The following is a 20,229-nucleotide window of genomic DNA, read 5'->3' on the forward strand; positions in this document are numbered from 1 at the left end:
TTGCATAATTATTTACCGTCCTTTGCTGTGACATAAATAGCTAAATGCAGACCAACTGTGAGCAATTAGAGTGTCACATGATTTAATAATTAATACACGTATTACTTAAAGGCTCCTGGGTTTGTTAAAGTGCATATCTTAACAAAGAGTACCAAGAAGACCAAATAGCTATCAAAAATCCACAATACGCTTTTGGAAAAGCATCAATTTGGGTTCAGCTATAAGAAAAATTCTCAAACTTTGAACTTCCCCCAGGGCACTGTGAAATCCATTAAAAAAATAAGATAATATAGAGTAATCTTGACTACACAATGCTGTCCGCCAAAACTCAGTGACTGGATAAGAAGGGCATTAGTCAGTGGAGCAGTCAACAGCCTAATGGTGACCCTGAATGAGCCAAAAACCATCCTTTAGTCAACTATAACGCAGATGCTCCACAAACCAGGGCTTCATGGAAGAATGATGAGATGAATGCCATTGTTAAAACATATCTATATAATTAGTCAACCTTGGTGCAAAGTGCTATATATGGTGGAAACCTAACACTGCTCATCACCCTCTGATCACTTTTCCTGCCATTAATCATGGTAGGGGTAGCATCACTTTAAGGAAATGGTTTTTATTAGCAGGCTCTGGGAAGCTTGTTGGGATTGAGGGCAAGATAGATGATACTACCCGTGGCCTTTTATTTAACAAAAACTTGCAAACTTGCCCCAACATTTACAAGATTTGGGATCCATAGACTTTAATAGGGTTTAGGTGCTTTGCTTGGGGTTCACTGATTTTTGTAATTGTTCGGTGAATGTACAGTAAAACAAACTTTGCTCAGATCCCTTATCACTAGACTAAAGGCCTAAGCCACTTCCTGCAGCTTTGCTGGGAGCCTTATGAGGAGAAAGGTGGGGGTTGTAGATAGTAGCAATGAACACTACCAGGAGTGACCACTATTAGTTTTCTAGGGCTTGTATAAGTCAGCAAACTGAAAAACAAGTGAGGACACATAAATCTTCAATTTTGTATGTATTAAAAAACAGCTTTAATAATAATAAGTATGAACTGGTGAGAGAAACACTTTAGGTTATTAAAAATGAAAGCTTTCAAATCATGTTTGGTTTTTTTCATGTATTCAATAATGGGCTGTTGTAAAATGTAGGAAATATAGATAAAAATCAGGGCTTAGGAGTGTCATCCAAGAACAGAAAATTTTGAGATAAGAAGTGCAGGCATGCTGCTCACCTCACTGTGAGCTGGTGAGAGTGAAAAAGTATTATTGGAATGTCCATTTACCTTTGATCAGAAGCCTGAAGGAAAACAGACTTCCTTGACAGATGTAGGAACTTAAATTAACAGTAGTGGTAGGTACCATTTGTATCCTTATTTAGGCCCTGTCCAGAGGTTAATATTTTACCCACTGTTGATCCAGAGGAAGACAAAAAAACCCTATAAAGCATGGTTCAATTTGCTCCAACAGGGAAAAAAATTATTTCCTGATCCCATAAGGCAATCGGATATTCCCTGGATCAACAATCTCTGGTGCTTAATATACCAATAAGAACTCAATATCCATTAATATTCTGTGCATTTAGGAATACATCCAGATTTGTTTTTAAACAGTTAACTGAGCTAGCTAGAACTAACTCCTGCGGGAGTCTATTCCACATTTTCACAGCTCTAACTGTGAAGAATCCTTTCCGTATGCAAAGGTTACACCTCTTTTCCTCTAGATGCAAAGAGTGCCCCCCTGTCCTTTGCAGTGACCTTAAAGTGAATAATTTGGCACCAAGCTCGCTATATGGACCATTTATGTATTTATACATAGTGATCATGTCCCCCCTAAATCACCTCTTCTCCAGAGAGAACAAATATATTTCTTGATTACTGTGCTTTTTAAAGGAGTGTATGTTTATGTGCAAGAACAACACTTGCTCAGCAGAGCTCAGATCCTGGCAGCTGACTCTAACAGGCCTCTCTCTTCTCTGGCAGGTCCTGGAAGCAACATGATCAGGTTAAGGTACCTACTCACCTTTGATCCAGCTCCTGAGTCCGCCTGCACCACCCTTTTCCACTGCCTTCAGCATCAATGCATTCAATATTTTCCCAAATACTGCAAGCATGTTGAAGAACTATAGGCAGCCATCAAAAACATGTAAGCATCACGTGAGGTTGGATATAGACTGTGCGTATTTGTGTGTGAGACAAAGTAAATTCATTCATTTTACTTATCACACTGTGTGAGCGATGAGCCAAGACTTTCATGCAATCTGATCAATTATTTATCTAGTCTGAGTTATGTTAGGTTTGTAAACAGCTCTTTGTAAAAGCTCCCAGCAGGATTTACTTCATGCATAATTAAAAGGAAAGGTTAGGTGGTGAAGTCAGTTACAAGCATTCATTCTTGCCTCTTGATCTGATATGTTGACAGATTGCTTTATTCCCCTAACCATGCTTTGCTTACTACTCTCTCATATCAATGTGCACATAAGTGTTCCATTTCAAAGCTACCATTAACCTTGTCTACCTGCGTGTTGTATTAAGGGAAGGAGTTGCTTTTTTTATATTAAGCCTCTTTTTTCTTTTATCTGTCTTCTTTCTTGCCTCTCTTTGTCCTATGGAAGAACTCACACAATGCTACGAATTTGCCAGAGTTGTTAACAGTGGGCCAAGTGGCACTAATTCCTGTTAGCATGGCAACTTCGCAGACCTGCCCGCAGCAGAGAAATCATCTATTAAGCGCAAGCTGTGTAATGAGCTTTATGCATTTTTAAAATGGGGCAAAGATGCTAACACTGCACTGATATCATGCATATGCCATTAAGTACATGTTCACTAAAGAATAAAATATTATTATTCGTCTAACAGTGTTATCATATTGTCATCTGGTGCTTTAGTAAATAGGAACAAAGCTAGATCATAAATTGGTTAATAACCATTAGCAGTCTTTATCTGCAGTTATTCCTGCGAATGGGCCTCACTGACTATCATCTAGACCAGCGGTGGTCAACTTCATAAATAAAGAGGGCCCCAAGTAAGGCCCCAACCTGTCCAAAGGGCCACACAATTGCATCTGCACTTAAAGAAAGCACCTTCGTGCAAAAAAAAAAGGACCTACACTTTTTTTTTAAGGCATCACACAACAATGCAAAGAAGATTCACATCTATACTCTGTAGTGCACAAAAAGATGCAGGCGTGTGGTAGTGCTCTGTGTATGCGCATTTCAGCGTCATTCAAAATGATAGGCACTGCAATGTACTGCAGTTAGTTCTGTGTGTTGCAGTAATGCATGGTAAAATTAGCATTTTAACACTGGTTACCATACACCCAGCTGTCCCTCATTTAGATGGAGTGACCCTCTTTTGAAACCAAATCCCTCCCTCCTTCTGGACTGTATGTTGTCATACATTTTTTTTTTTTGGACTGATGTATAGACCTCTGAGCTGCTTCTGTCAGGAGCAGTTTGTACCGGCAGCCACTAGAGCACACTGTTCATAAGTAGGAGGAGATAGCTGGGCAGCAGAAGAATTGTCTGCATCTCCTAAAGAGCTCCAGATGAGGCGCTGTTGTTTCTGTCTCTCCCTGGTGTCCAACACATCCAGCTCTGCCAGTGCTTCAGGTGCCTGGCAGTCTAGGCCGCCCTGGTGCCCAACACACAGCCCACCAGTACTCTGCATTTGACTTGCGTGTTGGGCACCAGGGACCTAGACTGTTTAACAAGTGGTGGCTGAACAGACAGGAAGGTAGGCTGCTTGAAATTTATACCTAATGTGCATCTGTGCACAGACTATGGACATTAAAGTATTTACACATTCTTAGTGACAGTAAACTCAGGAGTTAAATCTTAAAAATGCATTCAAGTAACTTAAAGTGACATTAAACCCTCAGATTTTTTAACATAAAACAATACTGTAATGTGTGCCTTACTGTAATCCATGGTAGTTTCCCTTCTCTTTGCTGCTCTTCCTTTTAAATCTGTATCTGTTCTCATGCTGGGCAGAACTTCTGTTTTGCAGCAGACTGCCTTGTCTAAGAAATGGATATATGGTGTGTGTGTATAGGTTTGTAACCTGAGCCAGCACTACAGGAAGAGGCCCTGAGCTGCAAACGGAAGTTCTCCCCAAACATGAGAAGACATGAGGATTTAAAAGGAAGAGCAGCAAAGAGAGGGGAAACTACCATGGATTACAGTAAGGCACACATTACAATATTGGTTTATGTTAAAAAATCTGAGGGTTTAATGTCACTTTAACTATTAACAAAAATGAATCTTATTTGTGCATTGTGTCAGCATGAATTCGGCGATGATTTGAGGATCTACAGCTGAGTGGAGCACAAATAAACTACATTTTTATTGAAAGGTAATGGAATCCATTTTTAAGATTTAATTCCTGAGTTTAGAGTCCCTTCAACAAGCAGTAAAAGAGCTTTATAACAACCATCCCATCCCTGGGCTCTCTAGCTGCTCATACTATTAAGCAACTCTTTCTCAAAGATCTCAAAGATCTTCAAAGACTCTAAGGCCCCGTTCACACTGAGCGATTTATCGCGCAGTAATTCCCGCGATATCGCGGCTATTTACCGCGCGATATCGCTCTCCAATGCATGGCAATGGGGCTCTGTCCATCGCTGTCGCAGGTCGTGCGTCGCTACAGCAGGACCCTTTTTGGAGCGGATTTTGCCGCGATTCTAGCTTTCTCAATGCAAGCATTTGCGCGATATCGCGCAAAATGCAAATCGTGCGACAAACGCGCGATTTGCGAATCGCTCAGTGTGAATGGGGCCTAATGTTGGGAAGAAATACCTCCTGTGTTTTCATTAGAGAGCTGGCTGGCCAACATTCTAGTGCGATAGATGATAGGAAAAGAGCTAAAATTTCAGCACCTCTGTTATGAACTTTGAATGTGAATTTGTCCAAGATGCACACAGTTACAAAGGTGAACAAGGGCTTATTTTAAAGTGCTTTTACTGCTTGTTAACAATAAATACTTTAGTGTGCTCAGTCTGGGCACGTGTTCATTTTAATAGGTAAATCCATCTGGTTATGATACTTTTAACTTAAAGGTCACTATAGATGGCTAAATGACAAGGGAGGCATTTAATGTACACCTACCTCAGATATAAAAAATGGATGACGCAAAGACCATTTTTAATGATTGATGTATTTCCTATCTAGCCTTTTAAAGGCTACATACTGAAACAAGATGCAGCTTGTATCTTCTGCATTACTGAATCTGCTTTAACAAAATCAGTTTAAACATTCAGAGTATTTCAACATGCTGATCAATGAATTGATCAGTGCACTTATGGCAAATGGACACAGTGTATAATTATTCTGTTACACAAGACTGTGTTTCATGCTGCTTTCAATTTAATAATCCATTGACTTTTCAATCAATGAGCCACATTTTTCAGTCTTCTAATCAGCATCACTACTCTTCTTGACATCAGTTTCTTGTTTCACCACATGGGACATTTCCATAGTAACTACTGACATCATTTTTAACTAGCCCAATGGCCATGTATTAAAAAACAGGAAATGTGTATCAAAATGCCGCCTTCTGAATATGATTTTGCCTAAAAGCATTTTGTGCAATCTAAATTAACCCACATTAACCAGCGCTCTTTGGGTTAATCTTTTTATTTAAGCACAGTACGGCAAAGAAGCATTTGCCAATTTACAGTGTTCCAAAGCACTAACATTTAATAAACTGCAGCTTACCAGTCCTTAGATCTTGTGGCTGTATTGATTCTGTATAGTATATTCTGTAAGTACAGAAAATACCTCTTGATCCTGCTAGAAATGTTATGTCCTTCCTGAGCACCAACATGAAATGTCAAGCCTTCCCCAGCTGTCTTCTGTGAACAGCAAAACAACTCCCATCTATGGCTGGGCACACACCTTACAACCATCGCAAGACTTCTGTCTTGCGATGGTTGTAAGGTACTTAAAAAAACATACGATCTGCCTATGTTGCATAGGCAGGTCGTACTTCCGATGATCGCAAGCCACGCCCCCTGAGGGGCGGGCTTCCGATGACCGCAATGCCGAACGGGCAGTGTGCGCTTCCGCACACCGTCCCGTGCGGCTGTTATCGTACGGACATGCCACAAACCCGCCGAACATCGTACGATGCTCGGCGGGTTTTCAAACATGTCCGTAAGTTTAAAGTCGTGCGACCTTACAGTAGTAGAGGCCGCACGGCTTCCACACACCTTACGATAATCGTACGATCGCGGGATAAGGTGTGTGGGGACCCTAAGTAATAGTTGATGAGGAGAGGGGCAGCTGTTTGTAGTCCAAACCATTAGAGCATTCTAGAATGGAAACACTGCTTCTCCATAGATACAGTACAATGAATGTGTTGTCAACCTGGGACAGAAAGTGTGTAACTGGCCAGATCATTAGATGAAAATAAGAAAAAGGCCTTAAAACAAGAAAACAAATTCAATTACTACAGCTAAGAACAGGTAAAATGCAATATATTATGTTTAGATATGGTACAGGTAGATAGTATATTATACAATATCACAATATTGTTTAGGTTGCTGGCGGTATCACTTAGAACAAACATTTAGCAGCATAACATGGGAAATTTAAAGGGAGCCTGTTGCTATAGTTTTTTAGTACAGGTTTTAATGAATTTGCCAACGGTGCCTATGAGAGTTGCTGACAGTTTTTACCAACATCCATGTCAAGCTGACTATAGTTAGTTATATGGTTATAGTTTTCCATGATTTTGCCATGGTTCATTTTGCCGCTGAAACTGAGGTAGGAGGTTGTCTGGCCTTTTGATTGAAAGCCTTTCAAATGTTTTCATAGGGTCAGAAACATTTTACAAATGGTATTACCCATTGAGGTGTAGATAATTTAAGACCTTGGTTCTCAACTGGTGGGTCATGACCCAAAAGTGGGTCGCAACTCCATGTTCAGTGGGTCACCGCATGCCTTCCACTTTTGTAGGTGAGAGGCTCTTCAGCCTCCCCCTAGAGCAGTTCTCACACCAAGCAGCCATTCAAAATATGATGCCCAGTGCCGAGTGTCAGCTTGAGGTGGGGTGGGATGGGGCCATGGCCGCGACGGAGCTCCATCCATTCCTGCATTGCTTACAGCTCCCTCACGTGTCCTGTAGAGGTGCCTGGACCGGAGTGACATCACATTCTGGATCCCTGCACCTCTACAGGGTGCGCAAGGGAGCTGTACCAGCAATGCACATTTGGATGGAGCTCCGTCTCAGCCCAGCAGCCCACACTTGACCCCAGGCTTAGGATCCACTCCAGTTCTTGTAAAGCAGGGCATCCTTGGAAACAGTGTGGACAGTATTCTGGCACAAAATTAATATAACTTTACGGTGTTAAATAGCAGCACATAAGACACTTATTTTTTAATAATCTGACTTAAATAAACTGAAATCTGACGCAGCTTTATGGAATAAGCCAAAAGGTTTTTTTTTCTTTGGTAATTCATAGCCTTGGAACTCAAGCACATCAACACAAGTTTTATCTACACTGTATAGTGATACAATTCTCATGCCTTCACATGAACAGCCCATCTCTACAGAACACTCACTGTATTCTTTGGAATAGATACAACACATTACATCAAGCTCTGTTAACTTCCAACAGTCAGGCACACAATACGTATAGATTACTTTGATTGAACCCATATAACTTGTTGCAACTACTGAATGAGAACATAAAACCAATGAAGTGGCATGACATCACTAGGAGAAAATCACAAACATTTGTCCATGGAACCAGGGAACAATATTTCAGAGCATTACTTTCCCTCACGCAAAGTCGGGTGAATTCCCTGTGGCATGGCTGACTTGTGCTGGAACACAAAGACAGATGATAAACGGTGCAGGGGTGGATGTGCCCCAGGCACTAACCACATGCTGGTGTGCAAAGCAGAATAAGATGTGTTAAGGATCACCCACTGCCTACACAAACTGAACCAATGTCAGAATAAGAAATACATTCTGTATATATGTTTTATTTCTAGAATTATAATGTGAAACTTAAAACTGAACTCCGGTTAAATGGCTAGATACACAGATGAAAGACATTTATGGGAGTTGTTTTACATCCTAGAGGATTTTTATTTCTGTACATCCAGTCCTGGCATATACACAGCCCTCTCTGGCAGGGCAGAAGACCTGATTTTTCTCGGCTGCCGTTCAAATGTATTTCCACTTTTGCAGCCACATTGTGATAACACCTACTTTATATTTGTTACATGTTCTTATTCACATAGCAAAACGTAAAAGAGAACTATGGGGTAAGTGTTTTCCCCCATAGTTCTCTTAAGGGTCACCGGAGGACATATACTAGAGTCCTCCCGGGACCCAAAGCTCAGTATGTAGCGAACTACAGCTCGCGGTATACTGAGACCGCTGCAGCCGGGACGGATCTCGACATTACTGTGGAGATCCACCCAGCTGCGTGAGTGACAGCTGGCTCTGCCTATCTAGAGGCAGAGTCAGCTGTACCCACCCCTCCCCGTCTGTTCCTCCAGTCAGTACTGGAGGATCAGAGCGGGGAAATCCCTGTAGGGAGCCGTGACTGACAGGCACGGCTCTCTGCAGGGTGATGATCGAGAAGTGAGCAAGCGACGGGATGTGTTTGCTCACTTCTCGATCTATTGAGCTGACGTGTGACACTTTCATTATCACAAGTCAGCTTGAACTATGAGGATGAGTGATTTTCATTCACCTCATTGTTCTCCTTTAACCACCTTCCGTAAACTCTGGGAAAATTAGAAAAACCCTTGCAGTGGTGCTCATTTTGGTCTAGGGTCTAAAATAAAAAAGATATACTCACCCTCCTCTGCTCCTGCAGTGAAATGTCCCTCGGCATCCTCACGTCTCATAAACTGTATTAGACGTGATGTTTAAAGAGTCATTAAACTGCCGGACAGGAAGGGGGAGAGGCTGGTTAGGAGGACCCTGCTTACAATCTCAAAGAAAGAAGAAAGTGATAAAAAATGTAGCAACTGTTTGGGGATGAGTTGATGGAGAAGAAAAAAGTTCAGTCATCAGGTAAAGGCAGAGAAAGCTACCATGAATAGAAGAGTTTTCAGGGTTTGCCTAAAAGGTAGACAGAATATGAGATAGCTCGAGAGAGTTCCATAGGATGGAAGAGACTCTAGAGAAGTCCTGGAGGCAAGCAAGGGAGGAGATCACAAGAAATCTAGACAGCAGGAGGTCTTGGGAGGAGCATAGAGGTCAGTTTGTATGAGTTATGGATGGCTTTGCATGTTGTTAGTATTTTGAACTTTAATGTTCTTAATTCTAAGAAGCCAGTTAAGTGGTTGGCAGAGAGGGATGGTGGACACTGAGCAGTTGGTAAAGTGGTGAGTCTGGCAGCAGCATTGATGACAGAATGGGGGGATAGCTTGTGTAATGGGAGGCTAACAAGGAGGGTGTTGCAATAGTCAAGGCAAGAGAAAAAGGGGCATATTTTGTATATGTTTTGGATTAAAGATAGCAAGATTTGCACAATAGTTGGATGTGGGGCCTTAAGAGGAAGTCAGAGAACAGGATTACACCTAGCACCTTAGCATGTGGTAAGCTACTGATAGTTGTGCTATTGATCTTGATGGAAAAGTCAGGGGAGGGAATATTAATAGCTCTGTTTGAGTTTCAGAGAGTGGTGTGACATCCATACTGACTGAAGTGGTGCACTGGGGGTAGAGAAATAGATTTTTGGTGTCATCAGCATAGAGATGGTATTGGAAACCATGGGAAACAATTATCTGACCAGGGGCGGATGTCTCGGTAGAAAAAAAGGGGTCCAAGGACATTGAACTATGTGGAGAGAGGAAGAGGAGAAGGAGTTGTAGCTCACACTTAAGGAGTACTTAGATAGGTAGGAAGAGACTCAGGATCGTGCGGAGCCTTGGAGCACACGGGAGTGAAATTGTTTGAGGAGGAATAAGTGGTCAACTGTATCAAAGGCAGTGGAGTTTATTTTCCTGGGGTAGGGCTTTCTGGAGAGAGGATGAAGAAGAAAATGTCTGGATGTTTATTTTAATTATGACATGTCATCAAAGCGCACAATGTTGTAATCGCCCAATATAAGTCCTTTTCGTGCTACTTTTGTGGAAGACAGACAGCTTTGTCTGCCAGCATTAGGTGTTGCTCAAGACTGCACCCGGGCTCTGCACCTGGCTGGGAGTGACCATTACTTTATAACATGTTTTTGTGCATCATTAGCTTTCAAGTAACCTTGCTGGGTTAAACAGGTTGTATACCTGGACCCTACAATTGCCCCAACACTGAAAAAAGCCTTCGCATGTGAAAAATCTGTAAGCAATATAGTTCTATTCTATATGTTCTCCACCAGGTTCAGGAATTAAAGTAAACTAATTAAAGTAATAAATGGAAACAGCGCACAAATAAAACATTATTTGTACAACACAACTAATTTAATATGTAGTATTCTTCAACCATAAGTGATTATTTAGAAAAGTGTTTACAAAATTACAGAGTACTGGGAATATAGCCACACTTGCCAGGAGTTAGGTGTATGTAAAGGCAAAAATATTTTGGCTAGCTTTGTACAGACTGGCAAGGAGTTAGACCCTCTGTCAAGTTTTTATTGTTTTCTGCTGGGAAGAGTCACTACCTTGTCTGCCCTGGTAACCACTGTCACTGAGAGAAAGTGGAAGTCAAAAAATTTTGAGCTGACGCAAGAGCAAGAAGTGAGGAAAACTTCTACCTGTAATAACTCTCTAAAATGGAAATTCTGTTCACTTTGGAGTGATTTCCTCTTATTTATTATCTCCAGGACAGGAAGTATAGGGACATCTTTTCAGCAGGACACAGGCAGCAAAAAATAACCTAAAAGGGGTCTTATTTTTTTCCTAATCTAACAAAAACAAAATTGGCTTTACGTACATTTTAACAGGGTGTACTTGGAAAACACTGGTTTACACTCAAAACACTGGATACATATTCTAATTAAGGTTGAGAAACACTGCCCTAAACCACTAACATTATTATAAGTAGGGATGCACCGATACCGTTTTTTCGGTATAGGAGTACGAGTACTATATTTATCTTTCAGGACTCGCCGATACCGAGTACCTATACCGGTACTTCCGATAGCATGGAGCCGGCTTCCCGGCCACTCAGCATCGAGCCGGCCAAACAGCATTGAGTTTCCCGGCCAATCAGGAAGCTGGGTGGTGAGTCATTACCCGCCACCCAGCTTCCTGATTGGCCAGAAAGCCGGCTCCATGTTCCTTCACAGCACTGCCGTTCAGAGGAAATCTCCCTCTGACCGGAGGTTCCGGTATCAGGTAAGGTATCAGAGCATTTGGGCGAGTATTGGGCGAGTACGAGTACTCACCCAAATACTCAGTATCAGCACCGATATTAGTATCGGTGCATCCCTAATTATAAGGCAACTTCTAACTTTTCCATAAATGCACTTCTGAGGCATTTCAGATCTAAGAATTTTGTTCAAATAAATAGGTCTACCTAACTGCTTTTCATGTGTAAAGTAGTAGTCATGGCTCCACTTTAAAACCAATATTTAAACTCCATTGCACAACAGAATATTAATCAATACAATATGTCATATTGTAACACAAGATATAAAGTACACACCTCTCAGGTGTTGTAATAAAAGCGGTCAAAGGCATCCTTCTAATCATTTAATTAAATACACCAGAGGTGTCCGATTACCATCAAAGCCATTACACAACCAATAAGCTATGGTTAAAGGTCCTTATTTACTGAGATTCCAGCTAAGGGCAAAGTATTGCTATGAACTGGAATCCATTTCTTTTATTTCCGATTTGCTTTGGACTGTATCTGTGCTGGGCAGATAGACTGCAAGTGAATCTTAGCATCCATAAAAGATTTTATATCTTTGGCTGGGAAAATCTTGGAGGCTGTTTTCAGGTTATAAACTGCCACTGGATTTCAAAAAAAGCTTGCCATAAGAAATAATGACTTTTCCATAAAAGACAATATGCAAGGGTTCACGGTGCTGTAATTTAATGATCAAGTGTCAGCTTTCCTACCCTGGTTTTAATTTTTAAATGAATAAAAAAAAGCATGATTTTTATAAAATGACTCGTATATAAATATTAAATATGTTTTAGTAATGATAGAGTGCTCTTATCAGCTCTGAAAACATTATCTGACAACACTTTAAAAGCCAGTAAACACCAGAGGTGTTGGGTCTGTGCTGGCTGCCTTTTCCAGTGCAGCTCCAATGCACAGACAAGGCAAATGGTCTTGTCTGAAATTGGCAGAGTTGCATGCTGCACTTTTTTCAGTGCAGTGTGGTGCAATGCGGTACAATGGCTTTGCACTGCTCTATGCCTATAGAACCTAATGAAATGTCACTTGTGATATTTCAATAAAGTTCTAACAAAAAAACGTGTGACGCGTCGGGATTGACTGTGCGTTAAACAAGGCTTGCTGGTGTCAATGAACCCTAAATGTAGTGTTTCCCACAATCTGTGTAAAGGTTGCCTACCTATATAGATAACCCCTCCACCCAAAGTGAATATTTCAGTCCAGAGTAGATCTCAGTTGAGTCACATGCAATGGGGGAAATTTATCAAAACTGGAGCAGACAGAATCTGGAGCAGTTTATATTAGAAATGCTTTTAGGTTGTGCAGGTTAATTATACAGGCAAGGCAATATTTAACTGACTCCTGCATATAAGTGCATATTTATTGTAGACCTGATTTTCTATATTATTGGAAACATTTAGAAGTGTTAAGTGTGTTCTAATAGTGCCCTGACAAATCTTTTGGCTTAGACTCCGCTTGAAAAATAGTCACCAGTATTGCCTGTTGGTTTCCTGAAGCTAATCTTTTCCTCTTTATTGAATATTTTTTGTTCTGCACTGTGTCTGTGTGAAGGAGGCAATCTTGGTAGAGGATGAGAGCTTGACTTCCTTGTGGGACGAGGGCTTCACTTTCTTGCGCCAGAGTTGTCCCCCAATGACTGGTGGGATAGCATCAAGACAGATAGGTGAAATCACAGATTTACAGAATTGATGAAGGAGGAGCAGGGAGATCCTTGCACTGAAGCTTTCTTACCAGTAATGGAAGCAGTGAAAAAAACAAAAAAAAACACCAAATCTCACCTTTAAATAGATATGCTGTTATGAGGCTGAAGACACAGTGCAGTGCTATTTTTCAAGCGGAGTCTAAGCCAAAAGATTTGTCAGGGCACTATTAGAACACACTTAACACTTCTAAATGTTTCCAATAATATAGAAAATCAGGTCTACATTAAATATGCACTTATATGCAGGAGTCAGTTAAATGTTGCCTTGCCTGTATAATTAACCTGCCCTGTGTTAAAGGCACAACCTAAAAGCATTTCTAATATAAACACATAGTCCTTTAACTGGCTAAGATGTCTTTTGGCTCTCAGGCTGTAACTGAGCAGCATGCTGTCAGACGCTGCTCACAGCTGTATAACCACTGGTTATCTGATCATGTCCTATAAGCTACTACCTGTGCAATTTGGAATCTTGTGCCTGTATCAAGTTACCACCAACTTTACAGTTCAGGCTTGACTATGATGACCCCACTGCTGCTGAACTTACTGAGCAGAGTATCCATGTGTTATGAGTTACTCTATCCCACTGAGTAACTTTGGACTGTGTCTACAATTGAAAGACCACATAAGATTTTTATAAAAATCAGGCCTTTGTGGTTACCAAGGTTCTAAGAAAAACACCAACTTGCGTCCAGTAAAAGTTATCACAGGCTATAAATAATTCCTCTTTTTTACTAAGACAATTAGGGCTAACAAGCAAAATTCTACAGAAGCAAATGTGAAGGGAAAATATAAAAATGTGCCAAATAATAAAATAAGGTTTAATAATATATTATGTGCCTTTTGTGCCTTGGTAACCATCCTGCTCAGATTGTAATATGCAACACATTTACAGTATAAATTTACTTTTTTTAAATACATATAATTTGGTGTACAGTAGATTTCAGAAACCTTATGAAATCTGCTGCCTGGGTATCCAGGGTTGTGCCCAAAGATTCTTTAAGTCAGGGGTTCTGAAACTTTTTCCCCTTGGTTGAAATTCCTGTAACCTCAAAACTACCAATCCTGCCAAACAATTATGCTAGTGGTTTAAACAGAGAACAAAAGCAACTTCCCTTACCCCTAACTGTATAGCTGCCACGTTTCTGCACCAACAGCCACTACCAACTTTTGACTGCACAAGCTCAATAACTGCCAACTATGAACCCTTTAATTTATCTAATTAACAACATGCATAGAGACCACCATCAACTGTCTACCCCTTGGGGGCATATAGATCATAAAGTGGGCACAATGACTACCAATGGTATGAGGGAAAACCACAATCAACAAAATGGGGGCATATTAAACACCAATGTTATGAGTGCAAAATGCTACAGACCACCAACAGTTATGGGGCACTCACCACACATAACCACCTTTTAAGGGGGCATACACCATTGATCACCAACATTTAAAGGGGCACTCACCACTGATCACCACCACAAGGGGTTTCTGTCCTGTACATAGTCCTGACTTCTGCAATCTGATTGTCACACTGTAATCACTATGTCCTAAACTAAACAATTTTGTGAGTGTTTGTACTGTTCTAGCATGTTAGGGCCATGTGAATGGCAGGCAGAACATGTTTCTTTGTAAAAAAAAAAAAAAAAGTGGTAATTAAATACCACCAAAATAAAGCTCTATCTGTCTTTAAAGAAAAAAAAATGCAGTCAAACCTACTCCCAGCACAATAATTCACCACAATGAGCCCATAACACAACTTTTAGCAGAATAACCTCAACACCAGAAAAAAATAAGTGTTCCAGCTCCAGATTAACCCCCTAAGCATACATCACATTACTCAACCCCAGAATAATATTCCTCCCATGCAACAGCAACTGAATAATAAACATAATAATAAACACCACCTCAGCAAAATAAACTCTCCACGAGAAGCTCAAGATTATAACAGTGTATAATACGATCCAAAACTTGCCTTGCATGTCCAGTGGTAAAGCTGTAGGTCTGAATTCTTCCTTTACCTCAATAGCATGCCAGTTGGATGGCACCTGGAAGAGGACTTGTGACATTGTATGCTGATATAGCGGGGCTAGAACCTCCTGCATCACCTGTAACATTTACCATGTACCTAAGCTGCAGGGGTTGCGAAACTACACATTATGGCAGTTGCAGATTTGTCACACTGCCAAAAACCTGGGGCACCCACACAAAGCACCCATGCCCTAGCCCCAGAAGTCCTGCCACTGGTTTAGATGCATAAATGAGACAGGAAACAAAGACATTAGAAGCAGGAGAACAAACAACTTAAAGAAATGTGTATATATTATTTTATTTACCAGTGTGTCTGAGTATATGATATAAGAGATACAAGCCGTATCACCTCTGTGCAATCTAATCTAATGAAGACAACTTGCAGATGTGAGAGGGTTGTATGAAAAACCACTTAGAACCACATAAAGTATTTACTGTTACAGGCATCCTATGGCTCACCATTTGTTGAAGAACTAAAAGTTCAAGTATGATTGCCAAAATGTTTTGGGTCAAAGGGCATTTAGCTACATGTCAGTGATTATAAGCATGTGAATGTCACAGTGAAATGAGCATGGCACAAAGCACCTGCTTGCCGTAAGAAACATTATTTTATCATACACAGCACACATTATCCCAGATCTAGTTAAGATATCTATTTAGAACATATCTAACTAGGTTTTAATGACAGAATTGTTCATGGGGTCCTTTGTAAGATAATGCAATGTGATTGAATCCGTGAGCAGGGTGATATCAATTATTAATTGTCAGAAATGGATTCTCCTCTTAACATATGCCTGCTCATAAGGTTGCAGTCATTTACTTTGAATTTTGAACAAAACCTAAAAGGATAACTAGATATTTTTGGATCTTTTCCCCAGGTAACTGGAACCAATGACTGTGTACGTACAAAAATGTATCTGTAACTTTGTGCAAATTGTCATTTTAGTACACTAACAGGGCTATTCACAAAAGGAATAAGAAGTTGGGGAAGGTAGGAGAAGTGAACAATCTAGGACAACATAGCTGAACTGGAAAGTGAGCTAAATTGGAGAATGTTTCCAAATCAGCTATTTTGGCCTAGATTGTTCACTTCTCCTGCCTTCTCCAAACTCTTCACCCTTTTGCGAATTACCCTGTAAATATTCACACTGTAACACTAACAACTCTTTACAGTAGAAAACAAAGTGACTCCTCCAGTACATGTGAATCAACCCCTGGCTTCTTTTAACTTTTTGGTGTTTCTGTCTCCCCATGGGGGTCACCCCCCTGTGCGAGACCTGTTTTTGAGATGTTGAGATTTACATTTTTGGTGAACTTGCCTGACAATGTGTTGCAGCTCCTTATCTCCGAATAAAAAAAGATCAGTAAAAGCAGTATAAGAATGTAAAAAAAATCTGAGGAAAAATGTAAAAAATACTCACCTTTTCCTGTAGGTGTCAGATATGTCACTATGTCAATGGACCTCACCACAGGATCCAGAGAAGTCTCAGGATCCTAAATATTAGTAGAAGATGCTCCACTACTAAGCAGCAGGAGGATTTGGAATCCTTTGCTTTCCTAGGACTGGGAGAAGGTCGAATGACATCACCCTTGTCTAGGTGAGTGAGACAAAAGCTGCAGTGTAAGGCAAGTATTTTATGCATTTTTCTTCAAGTGTTTAATTATCTTATAGCTTCCACTGTGCATTTTGTTTTCTGGGCGTATGGGACTGCAACATAACTTGACCTTGAATTTGAATTCCCTACAAGTTTAGCTTCCTTTATTTCTACATCTACTGACTGTTTTAAGAATGTAGTTTTTGTTGGTAAAGTAATCCCCAAATTAGTATTTTCTCATCATATGCTCAGCTTGAATTGCCATGATCTATGACAGATTTACTTCAGTGGAAGTACATTGAAAAACAAAAGAAAGAAAATCTGACAAAACATTCACACAGGATAGCAAATTTTCCTCATTTTGTGGATGTTTCCTCTTATTTCTTGCTGCTTCTCCAGGATAGAAAATGAAGAGAAATCTCCCCAGTGGGACACAGCAAAAAAATTACCTTTTCTACTTTATACCCCTCTTTTTTTTTAAACGGCTATATATACACTTTAAACATGCATCAGTAATCTGTAACATACACATTAGACGTTTTCTTTAGCACAGAAAAAGTAGTAGTTACAAATATGTCCATTGAATAACAAGTCAGACAACAATGTGAAGTCACACATGGATAATTCCTTTTTTAGTGAATGTTAAAAAGCACTAAAATTAAATCATGTACAGTTTTTAGAAGTGAAAACCCGCTATAGAAAAATATATTATATAACAAGTGCTATAAAACAGAATGTAAAATATTTTAGCTGTTTAGAAGCATATAAGCTATGATCTTCTGTGTAGTCTATGCACGGTACACTTTTGGAATATACACTTACAGTCTTTGAAAAGATGCTAAAATTACTGTGTTACATTAACTAATCAAGAGAAACAAATGCCATTTGTTTGTTACATTTAATACCACAAACTATATGGAGCTCAATCTTCAGCAGGGGAACTGTCAGGTATAGCTTTTTGACCACCACTTGGTGATTTGTTCATGTTACTCTTTTTACAGCAGAAGGAGCTCAGTGATCTGATCTGTAAACTGATTCTGTAATTAATAAGCATTAGTAAGTAAGGGCTGATACTGGCATATCCAGAAAATAGGACAATAAGCAAGGTTGACATCCAATACCATAAATTTACATGCGCTATACTCCTGACTATGACAAAATGAGCCACCCACAATGCTGTGACAATGTGCATTAGAAATACTATGACTTTGGAAGCTCGCAGAACCTCAGTCTCTGAGGCATCGTGCCCAATCCAAATATTGCCATAGGTTGCCTGATTATGCTCACGGAAAAGGAGCAGTATCCGACCACAAACAAACAATAAAACCACTATAGGAAGCAAATCAGTGACAACCATAAATATTTGATGGTAACAGAGGTCTGTTATAGCATCTGGGAACCGAACATCGCAATCTTCATAGAGAAAGCTATGATGAACAGTGTAAGAATCGTTAAACGAGGTCAAACTTTGCATGTCATGTACAAACACCAAATAAGGACAACAAACTGAGATGCTTGTGACCCACAAGGCAAACACAGCGAGCAGGTGATGCTTGCGCCATTTGCTATTAGGAGGTGCCCTCAGTGGATGGATGACCCGATGGAGCTTAACACAGTAGAAGATAGCAATGTAAAGAGTAAACCAGATCTCCAGTTTGGTTGTCATGGATGCAGTAAATATCCTAATTTTACAGATGACAGGATTAGGGGGAAATCCAACACTGAAAATTATGTTTATAGCATTGACAACAATATTCTTCAAAACGTGGGCAAAAGCAAGGCTGAAGATGAGAGCAAAAGATGTTGGCAGGCGTCTTGTAATGCATCTCCATGTGCCATAAATCAGGATGGCATTTCCCAGTAAACTGGTGAAGATTAAAATGCAGCAGGCAATTATTTCGGTGATATTTGATGAAAGCTCCATCTTAATAATTGGTGGGATGTCCAAACAGATTGTGTCACTTGTTTAGTGCTAATTGCCACATAAAAGAAACTTCACTTGCACTGATCATGATTATGAGAAAATTCAAAGCTGAGATATAAGGAGATAATCCTCAGAGCTAAGGAAAAGCTGAACGTTCTGTATGCTATGAAATGCAGAAATGTACAGATTCATTGGGCAAGGTGCTGTTATCATGGGACTGAGTGATGGAAGAGAAAAACAGATGTATACCTATCAATTAAAACTCTCACAAGCTTTGTAACTGTACAACAACATATTATAATTTCTCAGGGGAATTCTCCTGCAATACAGCAAAGACAGGAGAAAGACAGACATCATATTTTTTAGTCATAAGACAGAAGAAGTTAAGAGCCAAGGAAAAGAAGCAAATAGTTGTGTTGTCCACAGCACTCAGCAAGAAGCCTCAAACCAGCAAAAACAATGGCAGCTGGTGGACAATGTGACAAGTAATGAAAATTAAAGTAACATTAAAGTCACACCCCCCCCCCCATGCTGCTTTTAGGACTTACCTTAAGTGATGCCTCTTGATGCGATCATCTTCTCCTTTCCAGTAGTTTCCAGGAGTCCCTCCAGCGCTGGTGTCGGTCTCTGACTTCTCGTGTCCCACGGTGTCTGTCTGACGTGTACGCTCATGGCTGCATGCATCCACCTCCACCATGTCTCTCCTCGTCTTCCCGCTGATGATCTCCGCTGCGCGTGTGCCCGCACTCATCCCCCTGCATGGCCGCTCAAAAAGCTGGATTTTACAGCCGGGAGTGAACGGTGGAGACAGGTAAGTTTTTACCTATTTGGTAACTTTTTTCATTTTTAAAAATGTTTTTGCATATATCTACCACTTGTTTGGGAATCTCTGTGGGTAGCGGTGACTGACAGTCATCACCCTCTACAGGGAGAAGACCGTGAACTGAGCGATCAGACGTTTGTGATTGCTCAGTTCTAGTGCTACAGAGCCGAAGTGTGACAGCTGCAGTGTCACACGCTGGCTCCAACTATTGGGAAGAGTACATTTTATTCTCCTAATAGCTCTCCTTTTATATATGGAGCCCCACAGTGGGGAGCAAAGGCAGAGAAAAGTTAAAGAGCAGCACAGTTTTCCACCAAACACTAGAGCATAAAGCAGATAGGGCAGAATCATGTAAAGCCAGAGTTCTGTTGATGTACGAGTAAAGGTATAATTCTTTGTTTCTTCTACCAATCAACTCCAGCTTTCATGTTTTTCCACTGGAGGTTAAGAAAATAAATCTATTGTGTAACAGTAATGTGCAAACCCATAGCAACCAAGCTTCAGTTTATCATGGTCTGATCAATAGGCCTGAATAAGCCTATTTTTTGCTTTTGTTGCTTACATGCTATACACATTGTCACCCATAAGAAGTGAGTAAGCAGGGTAAAGTGGTAGAATCCAAAGTCTGTGATTAAAGTGGAAAAAAATATTGCCCTTATATTCGTCAAGCAAGGATATAAAGCACATATAAAGAACTCTCAAATGATAAAAATATTATAATTCAGGCAGAAAAGCTAAATTTGCTCACAAAGATATTGGCTTCTGGTTTTCACGTCAAGTGACATTTCCTGAAAATGATCATTATAATTGCTCACAAAGGTTTTGG

General features: G+C 40.3%; 1 protein-coding gene across 1 annotated transcript; it reads right to left on the reverse strand.

The window, feature by feature from the left end:
* Positions 1 to 17,578: 17,578 nt before the first annotated feature.
* LOC108799173 (taste receptor type 2 member 1-like) lies at positions 17,579 to 18,580 on the reverse strand. Its single transcript, XM_018570999.1, has one exon. The coding sequence runs from the start codon at positions 18,578 to 18,580 to the stop codon at positions 17,579 to 17,581; it is 1,002 nt and encodes a 333-aa protein (XP_018426501.1).
* Positions 18,581 to 20,229: the final 1,649 nt, after the last annotated feature.

Source organism: Nanorana parkeri, unplaced genomic scaffold, assembly GCF_000935625.1.
Source record: "Nanorana parkeri isolate BGI_ZX_2015 unplaced genomic scaffold, ASM93562v1 scaffold40, whole genome shotgun sequence".
Taxonomy (NCBI): Eukaryota; Metazoa; Chordata; class Amphibia; order Anura; family Dicroglossidae; genus Nanorana; species Nanorana parkeri.

What these genes read in the sequence shown, in the direction of transcription:
- LOC108799173 (XM_018570999.1), bottom strand. Translation starts at nt 18,580, where the DNA reads ATGGAGCTTTCATCAAATATCACCGAAATAATTGCCTGCTGCATTTTA.